The following is a 20,565-nucleotide window of genomic DNA, read 5'->3' as shown; positions in this document are numbered from 1 at the left end:
GGCTAAGACTAGATTTGGCTTGATCCATGATTTTTGGAACCTTCTAACCGAGTTTTATATTAATACCCATTAATATTTTATTTTTCCTAAGTTTAGACTTGGAACTCCATTAAAAATATTAATTATTTTAATATCTCCCAAACTGTGTACAATCTGTCCAAACCATTTCTGGGTCTTGGAAATCTCATGTGCTTTAGCCGCTCCACCAATTTTCATGTCTAGAGCACATCCGATGCTACCCCAAATCAACACTTACTCTTAGCAAGGACTATGCTCTAGTAATGCTCCACACTGAGCATCACTCTGATTATACGGTACCGGTACATGTGCTGATGCTAGGCCTCCCCACCCAACATCCTCTACACTACTGCATCCTGTACTGCTGCCCATGGCCCTGCCACTGCTACATTCATACGGCAACGCCCTCTACATCTGTGCTATCGCTGGTCCTTTCTCCCAACACTGTATCTGCACTGCAACCCCCTCTCATCATGCTGCATCGTGCTATTGCATACTGCTACTACACTACAACTCAGTTACTGAGAAGTAAGTAACTGATCGACCCAACTATTGACATCCCTTTCAGGCTAGAAACACTCCCGATGTTGAAGCTCCCTCTGCTGCTATCAAGTGCTCCCTCTATATCCTCTGCGCTGCTACAACAACTCCCTGCATCTCGCACCATTGAAAACCTCTCTGTGCCATCCTAGACTACCTCTCACACTGCTGCAGCGTGCTAGCCTCACGCTGCCCGGGGACTCTTGCACTGTTGCACTCTCTATCGCTTCATCCGCATCCGTCTCTACCGACATCCACCAGTACTACTACTCTCTCTTCGGGGCTCCCGTAGCAAGGTATAATCCAAGAGGTTGGGTACCTCAAGGATCCTGCCCCTCATCGCTTGTAATCTTCCTGACTACAGCTCGATATCTCCCCACCTCTTCTCTAGAGGTACATGAGCACTCATGGCACACAGAACGGATAGGATCCTGGCCTTCCAGATGACGAAGTTGGATGCCCCATCCAACCTGTCCTGATCCCTCAGTCCGTTCATGGACATCTCTCTGCTCTTCTTGTCGACTCCTCCGAGTCTCTCTACTTCCCTCCAGAAGTTCTCTCTTTGACTCCTGCTGAGTCTCTGTACTTCCTGCCTGGAAGTTCTCTACTCGACTCCCTTTAGGTCTTGATTTCCCTGCTGGAAATCCTCTGCCAACCATCAAGTTGCACCTCTCTGATCGTCTGTGCAACTGCAACACTGATCCAGATTCCTTGACTAGAAATCCACCTCGGCAACAACTCCCTCTACCTTGATTTTGCCTTGTTAGGCTCTGTTCTAACCACAGTACCCCACCAACTTCGCTCTCGCAAACTGCCCATAGCTTCCTATGCCCCAACGACTGAAGCACTGAGCCTCTAGGCTCTGCACAATCCTAGCATTGGCAAAAATAGCTCCCTCAGCCACTGCGTCAACCCTCCTGGTCTCTATGTGAGCCTGTTTCTGCCCTCCTCAGCCTCTGCGCTGACCTCTCTCAAGCTCGGACTAATGACGCAGTCCCTCTGCATCAACCCTTCCTCTATCGCTTTCTGCAAGGATCAACTCTATCACTCAGGACAACTGAATCTGCTACAAATGCTTTGCTCAGCTGATGCCTTCAGCTTTCCTGTGATCTACAACCACGCTTTGATACCATGTTGAATTTTTTAAGTCTATCCGTTAGAAAATTAATCTGTATTCTGGTGATTTATTTCTTCTACATGTAAATTCTAAACAAGTTATTTAAAACATTTAAATACCGAAATAAACACAATACAGTCACAACATCTACAAATCACCAGCTGAAAGAAAACAAACACACAAGTGACACCGTTATTTTCGGACAAATGTCCTTGGAAAAGCCTTATGCGGGAAAACTGGTGAAGCTATTCTAAGGGTTTATTATTATGATGTATTTCCTTAAGTACAACAAGGTGCCTAACTGGCTCACCCAATAGAGAAAAATAAACAGCAGCAATACCTCTCTATTCGGAAACAAGTATTTAGAAAACCTGTCCCACGAAACCCTCTCCGGCAACTCTAAATCTCAACGCTGGCCCTTCTGGCCTCTGCGTCTACCTCCTGCTGCACTGTGTTAGACTTAGGACCCTCTGCGTCAGCCCTCTGAGGCACAGTGCAGCCTCTGGGACCCTCTGCGTCACTCCCTTTGCCTTTTGCGTGGATGACGCATGTTTCTACTGGGCTTTGCGTGGCCTGCTCTGGCTACTGCTCTCGCTTTCTGCTTCTACGTTGGTCTCTTGGCACTGTCTCTGCCTCTCTGCCCAGTACTCACTGCCCCTTGCTGTTGATCACTGATTCAACTTTGCTTAGCAACCCTGCTCTAGCAAAATGAATGACTGATCACTCTAGTGCGTCTTCCAACTGACCCTCAAGCCTCCTCTTATAATTTTCCTGTTGGTCCTTCAATGGACGAGACTAAATCTCTAATCAACAACTAAGATTAGATTTGGCCTGATCCATGACTTTTGCAACCTTCTAACCGAATTTTATATTAATACCCATTAATATTTTATTTTTCCTAAGTTTAGACTTAGGAACTCCATTAAAAATATTAATTATTTTAATATCTCCCAAACCGGGTACAATCTATCCAAACCATTTTTGGGTCTTGGAGATCTCATGTGCTTTAACCTCTCCACCAATTTTCATGGCTAGAACACATCTGATGCTACCCCAAATAAACAAGAAGTACAAGGCTGATATGGTGAAGACTAAGAGGATCATTCCCAACAGAGTTTGAGATCATGTAGTATCCCATATAGTCGGCAAGGATACTGCTCGACAAATGTGGGAAGCCTTAGCCACGTTATACAAAGGATCTTCCGAGCAGCAGAATATGTACTTAGAAGAGAAGTTGAGATGCATGAGGATGTAGAAAGAGGAGCGAATAAACCCCTTCCATAAGAGGTTTCAAGAAGTCCGGGATCAACTAGCTTCAGTAGGGTCAGGGCCCCAACCTACAGAGTTTGTTTGATTAGCGCTGAATAGCGTTTCTAAAGATTGGAAAGTGTTTGTCTAGAGCATCATGGGGAGAGAACACCTGCCATATTGGGAACGTGTATGGGATGATCTACAATAGGAGGAGATAAGACGTGATATGGTGAAGGCCACAATTAGTGGTAGTAGCAAAAGTGGGATGAAAGCTGTAGGAATTTACAGGGTAAGTTCATCAGACAGAACACCAAAGGACACCGCTCACAAACAGATCACAGATCAATACACCAGTATTTTGATGTGGTTAAAACCCTCAAAGAGGGAAACAGTCCACGGCCTGAGCTAATGCAACCACTTTAGGCAATTTATTAATAAAAGAATGAAAATTTACATAAGCTTCTCTCATGAACGGTTAACCTACAAATGACCCTCCACGCTCTTTAAATAGAGATCATGGACCAATCAGGTGTTAAGCCACGGATCAAGTGTTGGTAATACCGAGGAGAGAATGTACCGTCGGATCACTACATATCGTGACCATCGGATTGTAAGTTACAAAATGTACATAGTAAAGAAACACACTTTACCTAACTCTATACCTAACTCTATACTAGACCAAGTTGTACTTAACTATTTCCTATGTGTCGGAATATCCTAACATTCCCCCTTAAGAACAACTTGGGATAGGATTGAAGGATTTACAAATATGACACAATAGGAGAAGGAAGGAGGCACTAGAGCCTATCCCCCCTTAGTGACAACTTCCTGAACTCCAACCATAAATCGAAGTTTAGTGAACTTCGCCTCTGTGAGAGCCTTTGTAAAGATGTCTGCAATTTGATCATCTGTTGAACAATATTGCACTTCAAGAACATGGTCGTGAATGAGCTTTCTGATGAAGTGCATGTGCAGTTCAATGTGTTTGCTGCGCTGATGTTGGACTGGATCTTTGCATAGCTGAATGGCACTTTGATTATCACACCAAAGTTTAGTCAGATGTTGCTGCTGAAAGCCAAACTCTGACAGGATCTGACGAAGCCACAAGGCTTCCTTACCAGCTTCTACGACACCACGATACTCTGCTTCTGCTGAAGAAAAAGAAATGGCACCTTGTTTCTTGCAAGCCCATGTAATAGGTCCTGAACCAAGAGTGAACACATAACCTGCAGTAGACTACTGATCATCAGGGTCACCAACCCAATCGGAATTAGTGAAACCAACCAATAGAGGAGCTGCTTTGGTACTGTAATGAATCCCAAACTGAATTGTACCTCGAACATAACGAAGTATTCTTTTAGCTGCTTTCCAATGACTTTCATGTGGGTTTTGCATAAACCGAGCAACAAGGCCAACGGCAAAGGAAAGGTCAAGACGAGTATGGGTTAGATACAAAAGTTTTCCTACAAGTTGACGGTATAAGGTAGCATCAACTTCAGGAGAAGTACAAGTGCCTGAAAGTTCGACTCCAGACTGAAAGGGAGAAGGGGTTAGCTTACAGTCTTCCATGTGAAAATGGCGTAGAATATCACAGGCATACTTGGACTGAGAAAGGGAAATACCTTCCTTGGATTGCAAGACTTGAAGACCGAGAAAATAATGTAAGTGTCCTAAGTCTGTCATTTCAAACTTCCTTTTAAGGCTAGACTTCACATGGTTTATAAGGTTGGGATCACTACCAGTCAGGATAAGATCATCAACATAAAGAACAAGAATGATAAGAGACTTGCCCACTTTCTTGGTGTAGACAGTATTGTCAGAATGACACCTAGAGAAGCCAGATTCTAAAAGAAAGTTATCCATTTTGGCATACCAAGCTCGAGGAGCTTGCTTGATACCATAAAGGGATTTCTTAAGTCGACATACAAGGCTGGAGTCTGTTTGTATAAAGCCAATAGTTTGTTCCATATAGACTTCTTCATGCAAGTCCCCATGCAAGAAGGTGGATTTAACATCCATCTGATGGACTTCCCATTTGAAAGAAGCAGCAAGGGAAAGAACAAGGCGGATAGAGTTCATTTTGGCAATAGGGGAGAAGGTTTCAGTGTAGTCAATGCCTTCAACTTGTGAAAAACCCTTAGCAACAAGACGAGCTTTATGTTTATCAACTTTCCCATCTGGTCCATACTTGGTTCTGTAAACCCATTTGCATCTAACAAGTTTTCGTCCCTTTGGTAGAGGAACAAGATCCCATGTATCATTTGCCAATAATGAATGATATTCTTCATTAATAGCTGCTTCCCAATCTGGATGGCCTGAAGCTTCTGCAAAGGTGTCAGGATCATAATTCACTGAAGCTTGAGCCAGTAAGGAAGCGGCTCTCTCGAACTGAGAACGTGTACGTCGCTGATTTGTAGGATCACCGACAAGATCACCTGTTGCATCCCGAGTAGCACAGACCCATTTTGGAAGCTGAGGAGCTGAAGGAGGATTCTGAGAAGGTGGGGGAGGATTTTCATCCTCGCTTTCATCATCTGAAGAAGAAATATTTTCAAAAGTAAAAGAGATAGGGAGAGGTGGCACATCTGCCGAACTAGACTCGCAGGCCGATATATTTTCAGCAAACTTTACATCTCTTCTAATGATAACATTTTTTGACTTAAGTGCAATAAGTCTATATCCTTTGACATCTTCAAAATATCCAACAAAAATACATTTTTCACTCTTAGGTTCTAAAGCTTTATGTTTCTCATCTGGAATATGGGCCCATGCTTCACTTCCAAAAACACGAAAGTGACTTACATTTGGTTTGATTGAGCTCCATGCTTCTTCTGGAGTAATATTCTTTAAAACCTTAGTAGGAGTGCGATTTATTATGTAATTTGCATAGTTAATTGCTTCTGCCCAGTAATTAAGACTAAGTCCTTTAGATTGAAGCATACAATTAGCCATTTCCTTTAAGGTGCGATTCTTCCTTTCAGCTACACCATTTTGTTGTGGAGTATATGGAACAGTATGTTGCATTTGAATTCCATTCTCAGTGCAAAAGTTGATGAATGTGTTTTTAACATATTCTCCGCCATTATCAGATCTTAGCTTAAGAATTTGATGTCCAGATTGTTTTTCAACAAAGGCCTTAAAGGCCAAGAACATGTTAAATACTTCACTCTTGATTTGTAAGAAGTATACCCAAGTGCGTCTGGAGAAATCATCAATGAAAGTTAAGAAATACTTGTAGCCAGAGAATGAAGCAATTGGAAGTGGACCACATAAATCACTATGCACGAGCTGTAAAGGGGCTGAGGCGTGCCAAGAGGCAAGTTTTTCAAAACTGTCCCGATGATGTTTTCCGAGTACACATCTGGAACAAACACCATCTCTGCAAGATACCATTGGAAGACCTGTCACCATATTTTCTTTACATAGATTCTGAAGAGAGCGATAGTTTAAGAGACCAAATCGCTCATGCCAAAGTTTGCTCACTTCATCATTATGAGCAACAAATACTGAGGGAAGATTTGATGACCCAAAGTTGTGAAACTTATACAACCTTGTAGAATCATCAGCAATGCCAGTAGCTAAAATCTGTCTAGGATCTCTTAGGTCCTTAATTACAACATCATGAGGTGAAAATTCAACGATTTTACCTTCACCTGAATGGGTTATCTGATATACAGATAGAAGGTTGCAGGATAAGGTTGAAACACATAATACATCATTAAATTGACCATTGTCTAGATGAACAGTTCCAGTCCCTACAACACTAAGAGATCTATCATCACCAACATATATATTTTTGGTGTTACAATCATTTAAAGAAGAAAACATGGCTTTGTTTCTAGCCATGTGATAAGAAGCTCCAGAATCAATGAGCCACTCATGAGAATGAGAAGAAGAAGATACATTTAGTGCATAGCCAGACCGAGATGCTTGACAACCACATGCAGAAAGTGCCATTCCTGAAGATGAAGTTGAAGTTGAAGAGTGCTCCAAATGGATGTTATGCTTCTTCATTGCTGCTTCCAAGGCTTACATCTTATTAAAGCATTTGGATTCTAAGTGGCCATCTCGATTACAGAAGTTGCAATGTCTATCAGTCTTCTTCCCTTTGTTTTTATTTGTCTTATCATTTTGTTGAAATGATTTTTCATTTTGAGGCTGAAATTGCTTAGGACCCTTGTTTGGTTTAGGACCATTCTTTTTAGGATACAACTTCTTAGGATTCTTTGGATTTGGTTGCTGCTGGGCGGCTAACGCTTTCTTAGAAGAGTTTCCAAGATGAAGAAGACCAAGGTGTAAGAGTTTTTCTTGTTCTCTTATTAAAGAATCACAAAAGGAATCAAAAGAAGGGGACTTGTAGGTTTGTCTTAATCGTAACACCTTCCAAGAGAAGTCTAAGGGTCTTGAACTTGGACAAAAAATCTTCAATGCAAGAAAAATTATTGGGGTCCAATGTAAGCAATTCATTTTCAAGTTGATGGGCTTTAAGTTCATTTTTAATTCCAAAGACTTTAGTAATCTGTTTCATTGCTTCATCAAGAATATCAAGTTCTGCAATATGGAATCTAAGATCTGGAGAAATAGACATCCCTATCAACCCACGTGCTTGGTCTTGTCTATTTTCCCATTTAGCTGCCTTGTCTTCATCTTTCGGTTTGGTCTCTTGGCCTGTGTCTATTCTGTAAAGACCTTTACTTCTAAGTAAATCCACAATGTAGGACCACCACTGGAAGTAGTTGGTGCTGTCAAGAAAACTTGGCATGGACTTTCCATTTAAAAAAAAAAAACTAAAGCTATAGATGCTGAAACTAAGTGTTTCAATGGAAAGATCTCGAAAAATTAGGTTGTTTAAAAAAAAACGGTTCTGAAAACGGCTTCCGGATGAAGAAGTTATGGCATTTTGAAGAAAATTTGATGAAGTCGCCGACAAAGTGCGGGAATGTGCGGAAATGAAAAATCCGCCTCCACAAAATGGAGACTTGAACCCAAGACCTCTACTCTCATAAATTAGCTTTACACCAAGTGAGCTATACAAAAAATTTGAGAGAGAGAGAGAGGGGGGTCGATGCTTTGGGTTGCGTGCTTGCTTTGAGAAAGCTCTTTTTCCCTACAAAACAAAAAACACAAAACCCAACACGGACATACAAAAAAAACGAACCTTGCGGCTCGAAGTTAGCTTTAGCCGAAAACTAGATATTTTCAAAAACGAACCTTGCGGCTCGAAGTTAGCTTTAGCCGGAAACTAAATATTTTTCTCAATGTTTCTGATTTTCCGAGATCACACTAAGGCGCAGCGGAAAAGAGCATACACATGAGAAAAATCCTTCCTTTCTGTTTCTGATTTGCCCAGATCGCACAGAGTCGTAGGGCAAAGAGCATATGCAGAAATGAAAGGTATAGATCCGGTAATGAAAAAAGCTAAATAAACCGAAACCGAAATAAACAGAGAGAAAATGACTGTAAACTAAAAATAAACACTGTATACCTCCAGATCTTAGAAATGACGCAGCTAGGGCTACCAGAAACCTTTTCGCATGAAACGAAAGGGGTTCCTCATTGGAACAGATGCTCCCAACACAACAGAGCAGTCCTCTCAGCCCGAAAGCAGTCAGAAACAGTAGATCTAGGAAACGGTTGTCGGATGCAGTTCTACCAGCTTCAAATTTGGATCACCAACGGACGCGGTCCTCAAATAGCTCTGATACCATGTAGGAATTTACAGGGTAAGTTCCTCAGACAGAACACCAAAGTACACTGCTCACAAACAGATCACAGATCAATACACCAATATTTTGACGTGGTTAAAACCTTCAAAGAGGGAAACAGTCCACGCCCTGAGCCAACGCGGCCACTTCAGGCAATTTATTAATAAAATAATGAAAATTTACATAAGCTTCTCTCATGAACGGTTAACCTACAAATGACCCTCCATGCTCTTTAAATAGAGATCATGGACCAATTGGGTGTTAAGCCATGGATCAAGTGTCGGTAATACCGAGGAGAGAATGAACCGTCGGATCACTACATATCGTGACCGTCGGATTGTAAGTTACAAAATGTACATAGTAAAGAAACACACTTTACCTAAATCTATACCTAACTCTATACTAGACCAAGTTGTACTTAACTATTTCCTATGTGTCGGAATATCCTAACAAAAGACGTGAAGGAAGAGGAAGACATGGCCCTTACATCAAAGGGGCAACAGGAGCAGCGCAGGAGGAAGAAGGACGTTTCAAAGATCAAGTGCTTCAGGTGTGGTGAGATGTGCCACTATAGCACTTAGTGTCCTCTCAGAAAGAGGGACAAGGAGGAGATGTAGGATTAGCAAGTTGCATCCGCTGATATTGACAAGCTTTCCTTAGGTTGGAGGGAGAGTTTGCCATGATTGTCGAGATGCCTCCAGGGGTGAGGTGGGGTGATCTAGAGTTGTAGCCTTAGAGAGCTACATGATGGGCAGGATCCTTGAGGAGTCCACCTCTTGTTGGAATTTCTAAGTCTAACCGTTAGAAATTCTTCCTATACTATCTGATTTATTTCTTCCTACTTGTTCAATTACTTAACAAGTTATTTACCATGTAAATACTAAAAATAAATACAAGTACAGTATCAACACATACAGATCATCAACTGAAAGAAACAAGCACACAACTGACACTGTTGTTTTTGGACTAATTTCCCCGGAAAAACCCAATGCGGGAAAACCAGTGCAGCTATTCAGAGGGTTTTATTATTATGCAGTTTCAGAATACAACCAGTGTGCCAGAAAAGGCTCACCCAATAGAGAATGCCCTCGGAAGTAGTACCTCTTAGTCGGAGACATATATTCCGGCTAAATCACCAGATGAATGATCCCACAGCAACAATACAGCTTTTGCTGCTCTGCGTCACCCTATCCAGCTCTCCAACTCCAATCTGTCCTACGAAAATCTCCCAATGCTGCCTCTAGGACCTGCGTTAGCCTATATGGCCCAGCCTTAGCCTCTTGAGGCTCTGCGCCAGTGTTTGGAGCCTTTGTGTCTCACACGCTGGCTCTGCATAGCTCCTGGCTGCCTTTGCGTGGCCTCTGTCTGGCTCTACATGGCGTTTAGCTGGCTTTGCGTCAACCTCTCTCGACTTCTGCGCTGATCCTCCCGGTACTAACTCTGCCTCTCTGCTATGTATTCATTGCCCCTCAGCTGCAACTCGAATTACTTCACTCAATTTCCTTTGCAAACCCTGCCCCAGAAAATTGAGTTCTTGATCTCTCTCCTTGTATTCTCCAACTGACGCTTAAGCCTCCTCTTATACTTTTCTCGTTGGTCCATCAACAACCAAGATTAAATCTCTAATCAATAGCTAAGATTAGATTTGGCTTGATCCATGACTTTTGGACCATTCTAACCCAGTTTTATATTAATTCACATTAATATTTTATTTTTCCTAAGTTTAGACTTAGGAACTCCATTAAAAATATTAATTATTTTAATATCTCCCAAATTGGTTAGATTCTGCCCAAACCATTTCTGGGTCTTGGAGATCTCATGTGCTTTAGCCTCTCCACCAATTTTCAACGCTAGAGCGCATCCGATGCTACCCCAAATCAACACCTCTTGGATCAAGACGTTACTACAGGAACCCATAGACAGCAGTAGAAAGATGAATCAGTGTCAGGTGGTGCCGTCAGGTGCCAGATGCAGTGGCTAGTAGCGATCAGATACTGAGAAGAGCATAACAGAGTTGGCAACAGTGCAGTTGGCACAGAGCAGAGTCAGCAGCAGCGCAGAGGCTTCAGCGGCAGCGCAAAGTCTAGTAGCAGTCAAAACTTGGACGATAAATGCATCATACTGAACACAGTTAGTTCAATATTTTGGATTTTTTTTCCATTGTAGATGTTGCAGTTGCAGCAACAGCAGATGGAGAGAGGGTTGCAGTGCAGATGCAGGAGTTGACAGCAGTTCAGCAAGGTCAGCAGCAACACGACAACTCATCGCAGAGTTATGCAGTAGTTGGTGAGCAGTAGAGCCAGACATCAGCGGCGCAACAGGAGGTGTTGCAAAGTTAGAGTGATGCTCCAGTGGGTTGCAACACTAGAGCACATTCCTCACTAAGAGGGAGTGTTGATTTTTGTAGCATTAGATGTGCTTTAGCCTTGAAACTTTGCAGAGAGGCTAAGATACATGCATTCTCCAAAACCCAAAAATCATTTCTGGAAATTCCACCTAGAGATGATTTAATTAAAATGATTAACTTTTTTAATGGTTCCCTAAGTCTAAACTTAGGAAATCTGGTTAATTAAAGGGTATTAATTAAATCAGGTGTGAATCTTCTAGAAGAAGACGAGGATCAACTCCAAGTTAATCTTAGCCATTTATTATGTTTTAATCCCGGCGGTGGAGCTCCAACGAGAGATTATGAGTTTGATGTGGTTGGAGAAGGACACTTGAGCAGTTTGATTTTGCTAGAGAATCAATTTCCTGAGTAGCAGCTGTAAATTGTCGGAAGTGGTTCAGTGTAGTCAAAGCAGTGAGAGAGGGATAGGGATAGTAGACCGGAGGAAGTTTTCTAGATCCGGGGAGTGCAAGGCAAAGAAGGCAGAGAGCAATTTATTGAGGCACCATAGAGCTTCAGAGGGAATTTGAATTTCAGCTAGGAGAGATGAGATCCAGTGCCAGAAGCCGAGGTGTGAGACAGGAGGGCCGGGAGGTTGAATTTCTAGACAACAGGAGGTCAGTAGAGGGATTGACATAGAGCCCAGTCAGTGTGATGCAGATCTGCGTAAGGTTGATGCAAAAGTTGTGCAGAGGCATCGTGGGGCCATTCAACAAGCCCCTGATCAGAGTCGGATCTCCCAGATCAGTGTGAGATTTTCTCACTAACTTTTTGTGAGTATTTCTCCACATTGGATAGCCAGTTTGGGCGTCCAATGATTTGTCCTCGGATTACTACTACATAATAATAAAACCCTCAGCTGTTGCACCAATTTTCCCATATTGGGTTTTTCGGGGGACGTTTGTCCAAAAACAACAATATAATTGTGTGTGTTTATTTCTCTCTAGTGCAGTATTTAGTTTCTGCAGTATTTTATTTTGTGTAGGCTACAGTGTATGTATTTTAGTATTTGCCATAGAAAACTGCAAGTAACTTGTTCAAGTAATTTAACAAGTAGGTGAAATATTATCAGTTTGTTGTAGTAGGAATCGAGTATCCGATTTTTCACAACTAGCTATTGGGGACACCTTGGATGAAGCAGATAAGAGATGGACCAATAAAATAACATTGAAGAGTCAAATAGCCAACTCAAAGAACAACTCAAGCTCTTGAATTCATCTTAGAAGGTTGGACCAAGTTGAGCTTCATTAAGGACCAAAGAGTGGAATATTGGGCAATTAAAGGCTACTATGCTTTATCTTTGACCATTAGTAAAGGGAATATTGGACCTGCTTGTGCACTATAAACTAAATCAACCCCTTAGTGAGCAAATTATTCTTTGTAATGTAATATTTTATGAAAAATACTAAGTCTCCAACATGTGGATGACTAGTAAAAAATTATTTCTAGAGGAGTCCAATTGGCTGTTATCTAGTTGTTATAGAAGACTAGCTTCCCCTCTAGCAAATGTTGTTGTTCTCTTATGAGGTAAGTTCTATCAATAAAGAGCTCATTTTGCAAACCATTGTCCAATTTATTTTTACTTTGTTCATTGTGGAGTGGATTTTACTATTGCCTTTTTATCGATTTATTGTTGTATCTGAGCTATAATCTAATAAGTTTTCTATAATTATGATCACTCAAAAGCTAACAATTTCAGCCACCAAGGGGCTACACAGTCATGTGGAGAAAACAAATTAGAGGGCAACCCCACTTTTATTTTCTTGTCTACAAGTGGATAGCTTCGACATAGGTGGGACTATTATGTCGGGAAGCTTCAATGAAATTTCTATTTCACCTCTCAATCAAGATGAAGGCCAGAGAATGGCACATTAAGGGCCTGCTCCTAGCTAGATCCAAAAGGTAGAAAGCTTATTAAGTCAAAAGTGAAGGAAAATTTTCCAAGAGACCAAGCCCATTTCCTTGACCAATTACAAGATCGACTTAGAAGGCACTAGTTTTACATCCCAGCAAGTGAGGTAAGCATTGATTGGTACAAGGTATAATCTTCAACCACCACTTCAAAAAGTTCAAAAACTTTTACTTTCCACATTTTTTTTTGTGACCCAGAGGAACCCAGCGGCCCACTTGACACGTAACTAATAAACCTCTAGGGGGCTACGATATGTCTTCCTCCCCGTAGCCTGGGTCACAACAGGGGGGATTAGAACATGGGTCTTTCGAGTTTCAACAATTTCACATTTCTCGGATTAACCAATTGAGCCGCCCCCCCGAGACAACTTTTACTTTCCACATTAGATTAAGAATTATTCTTGGTAATTTCTACATTGTTTCATTTTAATAGCAAGTTTTTACCTTGGAGAAATTGATAAATAACTTCAGATTTGAATTCAAGGTTAGATACATTGATTTGTGGATATTATTGCACATATCTTATACTTTTTATCTAGTAAATTGAATGCATATTTAAACATTTTGTTGGCTGTATCAAACAAAATCTGCACCAAACTCCAATATTTCAAACTCCCAACAAGTAACCTTTAGAAATCATGTCTAGTGACTCAACATTTCTTTTACTTGCTAATTTTTATTATATTAGAGTCCAAACATTTAATTTCCAGCCATAATTAAAGTATATCTTAGATCTGGAAAATTTATGGTCTTTTTCTTAAAGGGATTTAATCTCATTTTTCAGAGAAAACTCTGTTGTTACTTTTTGGCAAGTGGACTTGCTACTTAAAGGATTCATTTAACATCCACCAATCTCCCCTCCCCTAAATCTGTGATCAAGGAGTGCTTTGACACTCTTTGGGTGGCCGATTTTGGCAAAATAGATTGTTGTCCGTGTCATTTATTGCAAATTTTGCTGTCTAATATCATAGGACAGCAAGCTAATGTGAGCCATAAATCCTCAACAAACAGTATAAACTGAGAATAAGATCATATTTGGTTAGGATTTTTCCTCTACATCAAATATGAGTGGTTACACTATATTTAAAATCATTTGGTGTTTTTTATTTGCTGTCTTAGTTTTCCGTTGCATGTTCATAAACAGAAATAGTGGGACAACCCCAAGAAATAACTCCACCTCTCTCTGACCCCATTTAAGGCACTATTCTTATTTGGAGTTAGTTGGGGGTATCAAGTGGGACTCCTCCCTTGACCTTTTAGAAGGAAGTTGGGTCTAAATAGCGTGGACTTAGGCTGAGGTGACAGTGGATCCTTCCTAGTGTGTGCCAATCGTAGCAGGTTGCCAGGACCTTAGCAACGCTGCTAATAGTATAATAGTATAGGTAACAGGAACTATAAATAATATTTAAAATCATTTGGTGTTTTTTATTTGCTGCTTTATTTTTCCGTTGCATGTTCATAAACAGAAATAGTGGGACAACCCCAAGAATTGACTCCACCTCTCTCTGACCCCATTTAAGGCACTATTCTTATTTGGAGTTGGTTGGGTATCAAGTGGGACTCCTCCCTTGACCTTTTAGAAGGAAGTTGGGTCTAAAGAGCGTGGGCTTGGGCTGAGGTGATAGTGGATCTTTGCCTCCTGTGTGCCAATCCTAGCAGGTTGCCAGGACCTTAGCAACGCTGCGAATAGTATAGGTAACAGGAACTATAAATAATATTTAAAATCATTTGGTGTTTTTTATTTGGTGTTTTAGTTTTCCGTTGCATGTTCATAAACAGAAATAGTGGGACAACCCCAAGAATTAACTTCAGCTCTCTCTGACCCCATTTAAGGCACTATTCTTATTTGGAGTTGGTTGGGGTATCAAGTGGGACTCCTCCCTTGACCTTTTAGAAGGAAGTTGGGTCTAAATAGCGTGGGCTTGGGCTGAGGTGACAGTGGATCCTTGCCTCGTGTGTGCCAATCCTAGCAGATTGCCAGGACCTTAGCAACGCTGCTAATAGTATAGGTAACAGGAACTATAAATAATATACTCTCAGATAAGCTCTTAGGCTTTTCTCTTTAATTTTTAGGAAATGAATTTGTTAGTTCAACTAAACACGGAGGGCACTAAGAGGGCAACATTGAACAAAGAAACTAATCTACAACAGATATATGAAAAAATTATGAAGCGCTGTTGAACAACGAAGGGCAAATCCCCTGTATCACATTGGAATGCATGATGCTTGGTTAACCATGAGTTGGTGTTATTTTGTGATCGCCAGTAAACACGGCAGATGGTCACCATATTTTTTTTATATAACCAGAGTTTGGCTACAGTCGAGATAAATAGAGTTGCGTGTTAAAAGGAAAGCCCCAAATGTTCATTTTCCAACAACCTTTTGGAATTAGGATAAAATTTGTATAAAGTTTCTCCAATCAGCAGAGTTACATTAGAAACAAAATTTAGTAACATCATCACCACATCTTAAACAAGGGACTTTCTTCTCCACATTTTGGATTTATCTTATCTCTCTGGCTGGTTGTGGCAAGCATTTTCACTGGAAATTGTTGAAGAGCATTCAACGTCTCTTTTTAGGCCATGGAATATTTGGTCTATCATAATATCTGATGCAAGCTTCATGTGACTATGTAAGAAACGCAAAACATATTTTGGTTTTCCTGGTAATAAATTTTCCTCATATTCGTTTCCCTAATTTCTATTTAATACAAAATATTCTCAATTGGAAAAAGCTAAGAACCTAAAGTTCACGCATGCGAGTATTTGAATGTTGAAAACCTTTGACAAAACCAAATTATATTTACAGACTCCACGTACTAAAAATTCTCTAAACAGTACCACCAAAACAAGTAAAATTATTCTCACTAATCATTTTCTCTATTAATTCTAACTTTATGTCAACACAGGCTCCCAAACAATCGCTTTGACGAGTGACACAATAAACAAGAGTAAAACTTCCGACGTCACTGGAGTTTTGACATTATCCTTTACCTCCACCATCAACACCAAGTGCAGCAGGGCACAATCCCGCAGATACAGCTGCAGCAGATCCACTAGAGGAGCCTCCTGAGATCCTTCCATCATCATATGGATTTCGTGTTGCTCTGCAGATTATAAGACATTATTAATGCATGAGTTCTGAGATCAATGAAACCTACACCAAATTTAATTTTCCACAACATAGAATCTCTTACAAAGCAATCCCAAGTACAAATCAGATTAATACGTCCAAATCCTATCCAAATCATCAAAAATAAAATAACAAAAATAGGATCATTCTGAATCAGATAAAATTTGAACAGAATTGAAAAGAAAGAGATGTAGCTCTCAGGTGTGCCCTGCACCTGGGAACTACACTCACAAAACTTGAGAGATCACTCTCGTCCACTCTATTTACAATCAATCAAAGAGTACATCATTAAATACAATACTAGGAAATAGGAAGTTGCACCCAAATCCCATAACTATAGGAACTAATCCTAAACTAGGGAGAAAGTTGCAACAATGTAACTATTTTCTCCATTAATATCAAAATAATATTAATTATTCTCAACTCCCCCCCTTAATGGAGAAAGGGTTCTCCTGGACTCCTAGCATCTTTCTAAACAATTCAAATTTCACTCGTGCAAGAGGCTTTGTAAAAATATCAGCCACATTGTCACAAGTTTTACAATATTCAACAACAATTTCTTTTGACTGTATTTTCTCTCTAACAAAATGGAACTGAGTGTCTATATGTTTGGTGTTTTTGTGAAACATTGGATTGTATGCTAATTTTATGGTGCTCTGGTTGTCGCTTTTGATAGAAGTGGGTTGCTTCTGTTCTTTTCCTACATCTTTGAGAAGTCTCCTCAACCAGATCGCTTCACATGTTGCTGCACACAATGCTTGATACTCAGCTTCACATGAGGACAAAGCTACAGTACTATGTTTCTTGCTGCTCCATGCTATGACCCAGGAACCTATGTTGAATGCATAACCTGTGATGGACCTCCGATCATCCAGGTTACCTGCCCAGTCTGAGCCTGAAAAACTTGCTAGAGTAACATCAGATACATCAGTGTATAAAATACCAAAATGAACAGTACCACAAAGATACCTCAACACGCTTTTTGCTGCTGTCCAGTGACTTTCACGCGGTTTCAACATGAATTGGCTCAACACACTAACTGAGTATGCCAAGTCAGGTCCGGTTGTTGTAAGATATATCAGGCTGCCAACCAGCTGTCTGTACATTGTGGCATCTACCTCCTTAGTGCCATCGTCACTGCTCAATTTCAGATTTTGCTGCAAAGGTGTCGCTGCTGATCTACACCGATCCATCCCAAACTTTTTCAACAGATTTCTAGCATACTTCCCTTGGGTAAAAAAAGTTTGCCTAGTATCTCTTAATACTTCTAATCCCAGACAATAGTTAAGGCTTCCGAGATTTTTCATCTCAAATACTTGTGCCATGAGCCTTTTGATTCCTCTGATTAAGTCATCTGCATTTCCTGTTAGAATCATATCATCCACATATAGAGAAATCAAAATAATCTTCCCATGATTATTGTACTTGGTATACAAATTTGGGTCATTTAAGCTTCTATGGAAACCATGCTCTATAAAGAAAGAATCAACCTTTTCATACCAAGACCTGGGAGCTTGCTTTAAACCATATAAAGCCTTTTTCAACCTACAAACAAGTTGTTCATGCCCCTGCTTTACAAATCCTTCCGGCTGTACTAAGTAAATTTCTTCTTTTAAATCACCATTTAAAAATGCAGATTTAACATCTAGTTGGTGTAATTCCCAATTACATTTAGTAGCTAAAGCAATAAGTAATCTGATTGTATTTAGCTTTGCTATAGGTGCAAAAGTATCATCAAAATCAATACCTTCCCGCTGTGAGTATCCTTTTGCAACCAACCTAGCTTTTAACTTATCTATACTTCCATCTGCATTAATTTTGGGTTTAAACAGCCATTTACTTCCTATAGGTGTTTTGTTTTTAGGCAGCTCTACTAATTCCCAAGTATTATTTCTAAGAATTGATTCCATCTTCTCATTCATTGCAGCTCTCCATTCCTCAAATTGACTAGCTTCTTTATAATTAGAGGGCTCTATAATGTTCAAAAACTTTGACATCAACGCATAGTTTCTCAACTTCAATGGTAATTGAGTCTTCCTACCTGACCTTCTTGGTAGGGGACTTACCTCAAATTTGTTTTCCTCTGTAATAACTGGGCATGCTTTTTCACCTTCTTGTTGTTCTTCTTCATTCTCTTCTTTCTGCTCTTGTTCCTGCTCCCTTTCATCCTCGCTGCTTTCCTCCAACAGCAATGGAATGTGCCAATCATCTCCAACATCAGCGTTCCTTTCTTGTACTTGTTCATGAAAGACTACATCTCTACTTGCAAATGTCTTACGAGACTCAGGATTGAACAGTTTGTATGCTTTAAACTCTGTACCATAACCAACAAAGATGCATTTCACTGCCTTAGGGTCTAGTTTCTTTCTATCAGCTTTGGGTACATGTGCAAATGCCTTTGACCCAAAGACTCTTAAATGGTTTACTGCTGGTTTAAATCCATATAAGGCTTCAAAAGGGGTTTTGAAGCCAAGAAACCTAGTAGGACTTCTATTTTTCAAATATACAACAGTATTTATCGCTTCTGCCCAAAAAATATTGGATAGACCTTTACCTTGCAGCATGCTCCTTGCGCACTCCACCAAGGTTCTGTTTTTACGCTCTGCGACTCCGTTTTGCTGTGGTCTGTGCAGTATTGTATACTGTTGAACAATCCCGTGAGATTTGCAGTATTTCATGAATTCCTTTAATTTGTATTCTCCTCCTTGATCAGATCGGAGAATTTTAATACTTTTTCCAAACTGTTTTTCCACCAGGGTTTTGAAATCTATAAAACATTGGAAAGTCTGACTTTTCTTGTTTAAAAAATAAACCCATGAATACCTAGTGCAGTCATCAGTAAACAACAAAAAATAGTATGCTCCCCCTAGCGACCTTGTCTGCATGGGACCACATACATCAGTGTGCACTAGCTCTAAGATTTCTGTTTGCCTCCTCCTATCATGCACAGGGAACTGTTCTCTGTGCATCTTTCCTAAGGCACAACCATCACAGTTTAACTGAATGTTACGAAATATGGGGAGACCTTCGACCATACCTTTCTTTTGTAACAACATGAGATCCTGCAGATTCAGATGACCAAACCTCTGATGCCAGAGTTTTTCAGCTGTCGACTCTCCTGCAACCATGGCTTTCTTTGATATACTTTTTGCATCCAGTCTGTATAGGCTTCCAACTCGTATGCCTGTTGCAACAATTTCATTCCTGCAATCCTTTATCACACAGTGAGTCTTGAAGAATTCGACATGCATATCTTGATCAGCCATCATGGATACAGATATCAGGTTTTTCTTTATTCCAGGTACATATAAAACATTTGAAAGGTGACTAATCTTTCCATTTGGTAACTTAAATGAAATCACCCCATGACCTTTAATCTGATATCCATTATCATCCCCTAGATATATTTTTGATCCATTTATAATTTCTTCAAGACTATCAAAAAATTCCTTATTACCTGTCATGTGAGAGGATGCTCCGGAATCGACATACCATATGTCATCTTCATTCGATGCTGAAAGGGCACAGTCGACTGTGAATAGTCAAAATTCATGACTGAAGTCTTCTTCTTCAACAAAATATCCTCTGTGTTTTGGATTTACCTGTCTCCTTCTTGCCTCATCAGCTTGCTTCTTATAATAACAATCTCGCTGTATATGACCCTTCTTTCCACAATAAAAGCATTTCTTTTCAGAATGATTTGCAAGCATACCTTTATGACAGTGATGTTTATGTGTTGTTCCTCCTTTCTGGACTGATTGCTGCTGTGACTGCTTCCCTTTAGATAGTCGTCGTTTTTCCACCAGCGCGATATCGTCATTTTGGGGGTTCAGATTCAGGTTCTGCCGTCGCTCTTCCTCTTGCTGCAAGATCGCAGTGAGATCATCAAACGTGGGTGTTTTCTCCCTTGTCGAGACTCCAGTGATGAAGGCTTGGAAATCATCACGCATCCCATTCATTGTAATTGCAACAAGATCTTCATCAGCCACCGACACTCCAATGGCCCCCAATCTGTCTTTAACATCCTTAATTCGCGCGACAAATGCAGTAGCAGACTCCCTTTCGTCCATCCTCATTGAAAATAGCTTTCTTTTCAGAGCCAAAACTCTGTTTGCATTCTGGGTCTCATACAGACTTTTGATTTTCGTCCAAATCTCTGCGGACGTTTTACAGTCTCTGATGTGTGCAATGACATTGTCTTTCACAGACATCTTCAACAGGACTTTGGCCTTGTTTTCTCGTTTTTCCCAGTCTTCCTTCTGTGTGGTTGCAGTCGGCTTCTGCTCATCGCCTGTCACTATAGCCCAAGCATTTGCACCTTCGAGCAGGGTTTGGATTTTAAACTTCCAATTCGTGAAGTTAGACCCATTGAGTTTACCAGATTCGTTAAGGTAAGATAATGGAAAATTTTAGGGGCTAATGTTCGCCCAGTGGGCTAATTTTCCATGATTTTTCTACAAAAAAGATTCGCCAATTTCCAATTTTTTAAAAGACGATTCGCCCAA

The 20,565-nt window shown here is 40.5% G+C and overlaps 1 protein-coding gene across 3 annotated transcripts in view; it reads right to left on the bottom strand.

Annotated features, from left to right (window-relative positions):
- LOC149162734 (fatty acid amide hydrolase-like) overlaps positions 1 to 20,565 on the bottom strand; it is a 346,996-nt gene that overhangs the window by 188,557 nt on the left and 137,874 nt on the right. For all 3 annotated transcript variants that reach the window (XM_089437357.1, XM_089437358.1, XM_089437356.1), the window contains exon 8: positions 15,922 to 16,034. In XM_089437357.1, the coding sequence (XP_089293483.1) occupies positions 15,922 to 16,034 (113 nt within the window). The remainder of the gene's footprint in view (positions 1 to 15,921; positions 16,035 to 20,565) is intronic.

This window comes from Pinus tabuliformis, chromosome 5_2 (genome assembly GCF_031772625.1).
Source record: "Pinus tabuliformis cultivar Carrire ecotype Pingquan chromosome 5_2, CPIR1, whole genome shotgun sequence".
Lineage (NCBI taxonomy): Eukaryota > Viridiplantae > Streptophyta > Pinopsida > Pinales > Pinaceae > Pinus > Pinus tabuliformis.
The sequence above is the reverse complement of the archived record's forward strand: the minus strand, read 5'-3'. Positions and strand labels throughout refer to the sequence as shown.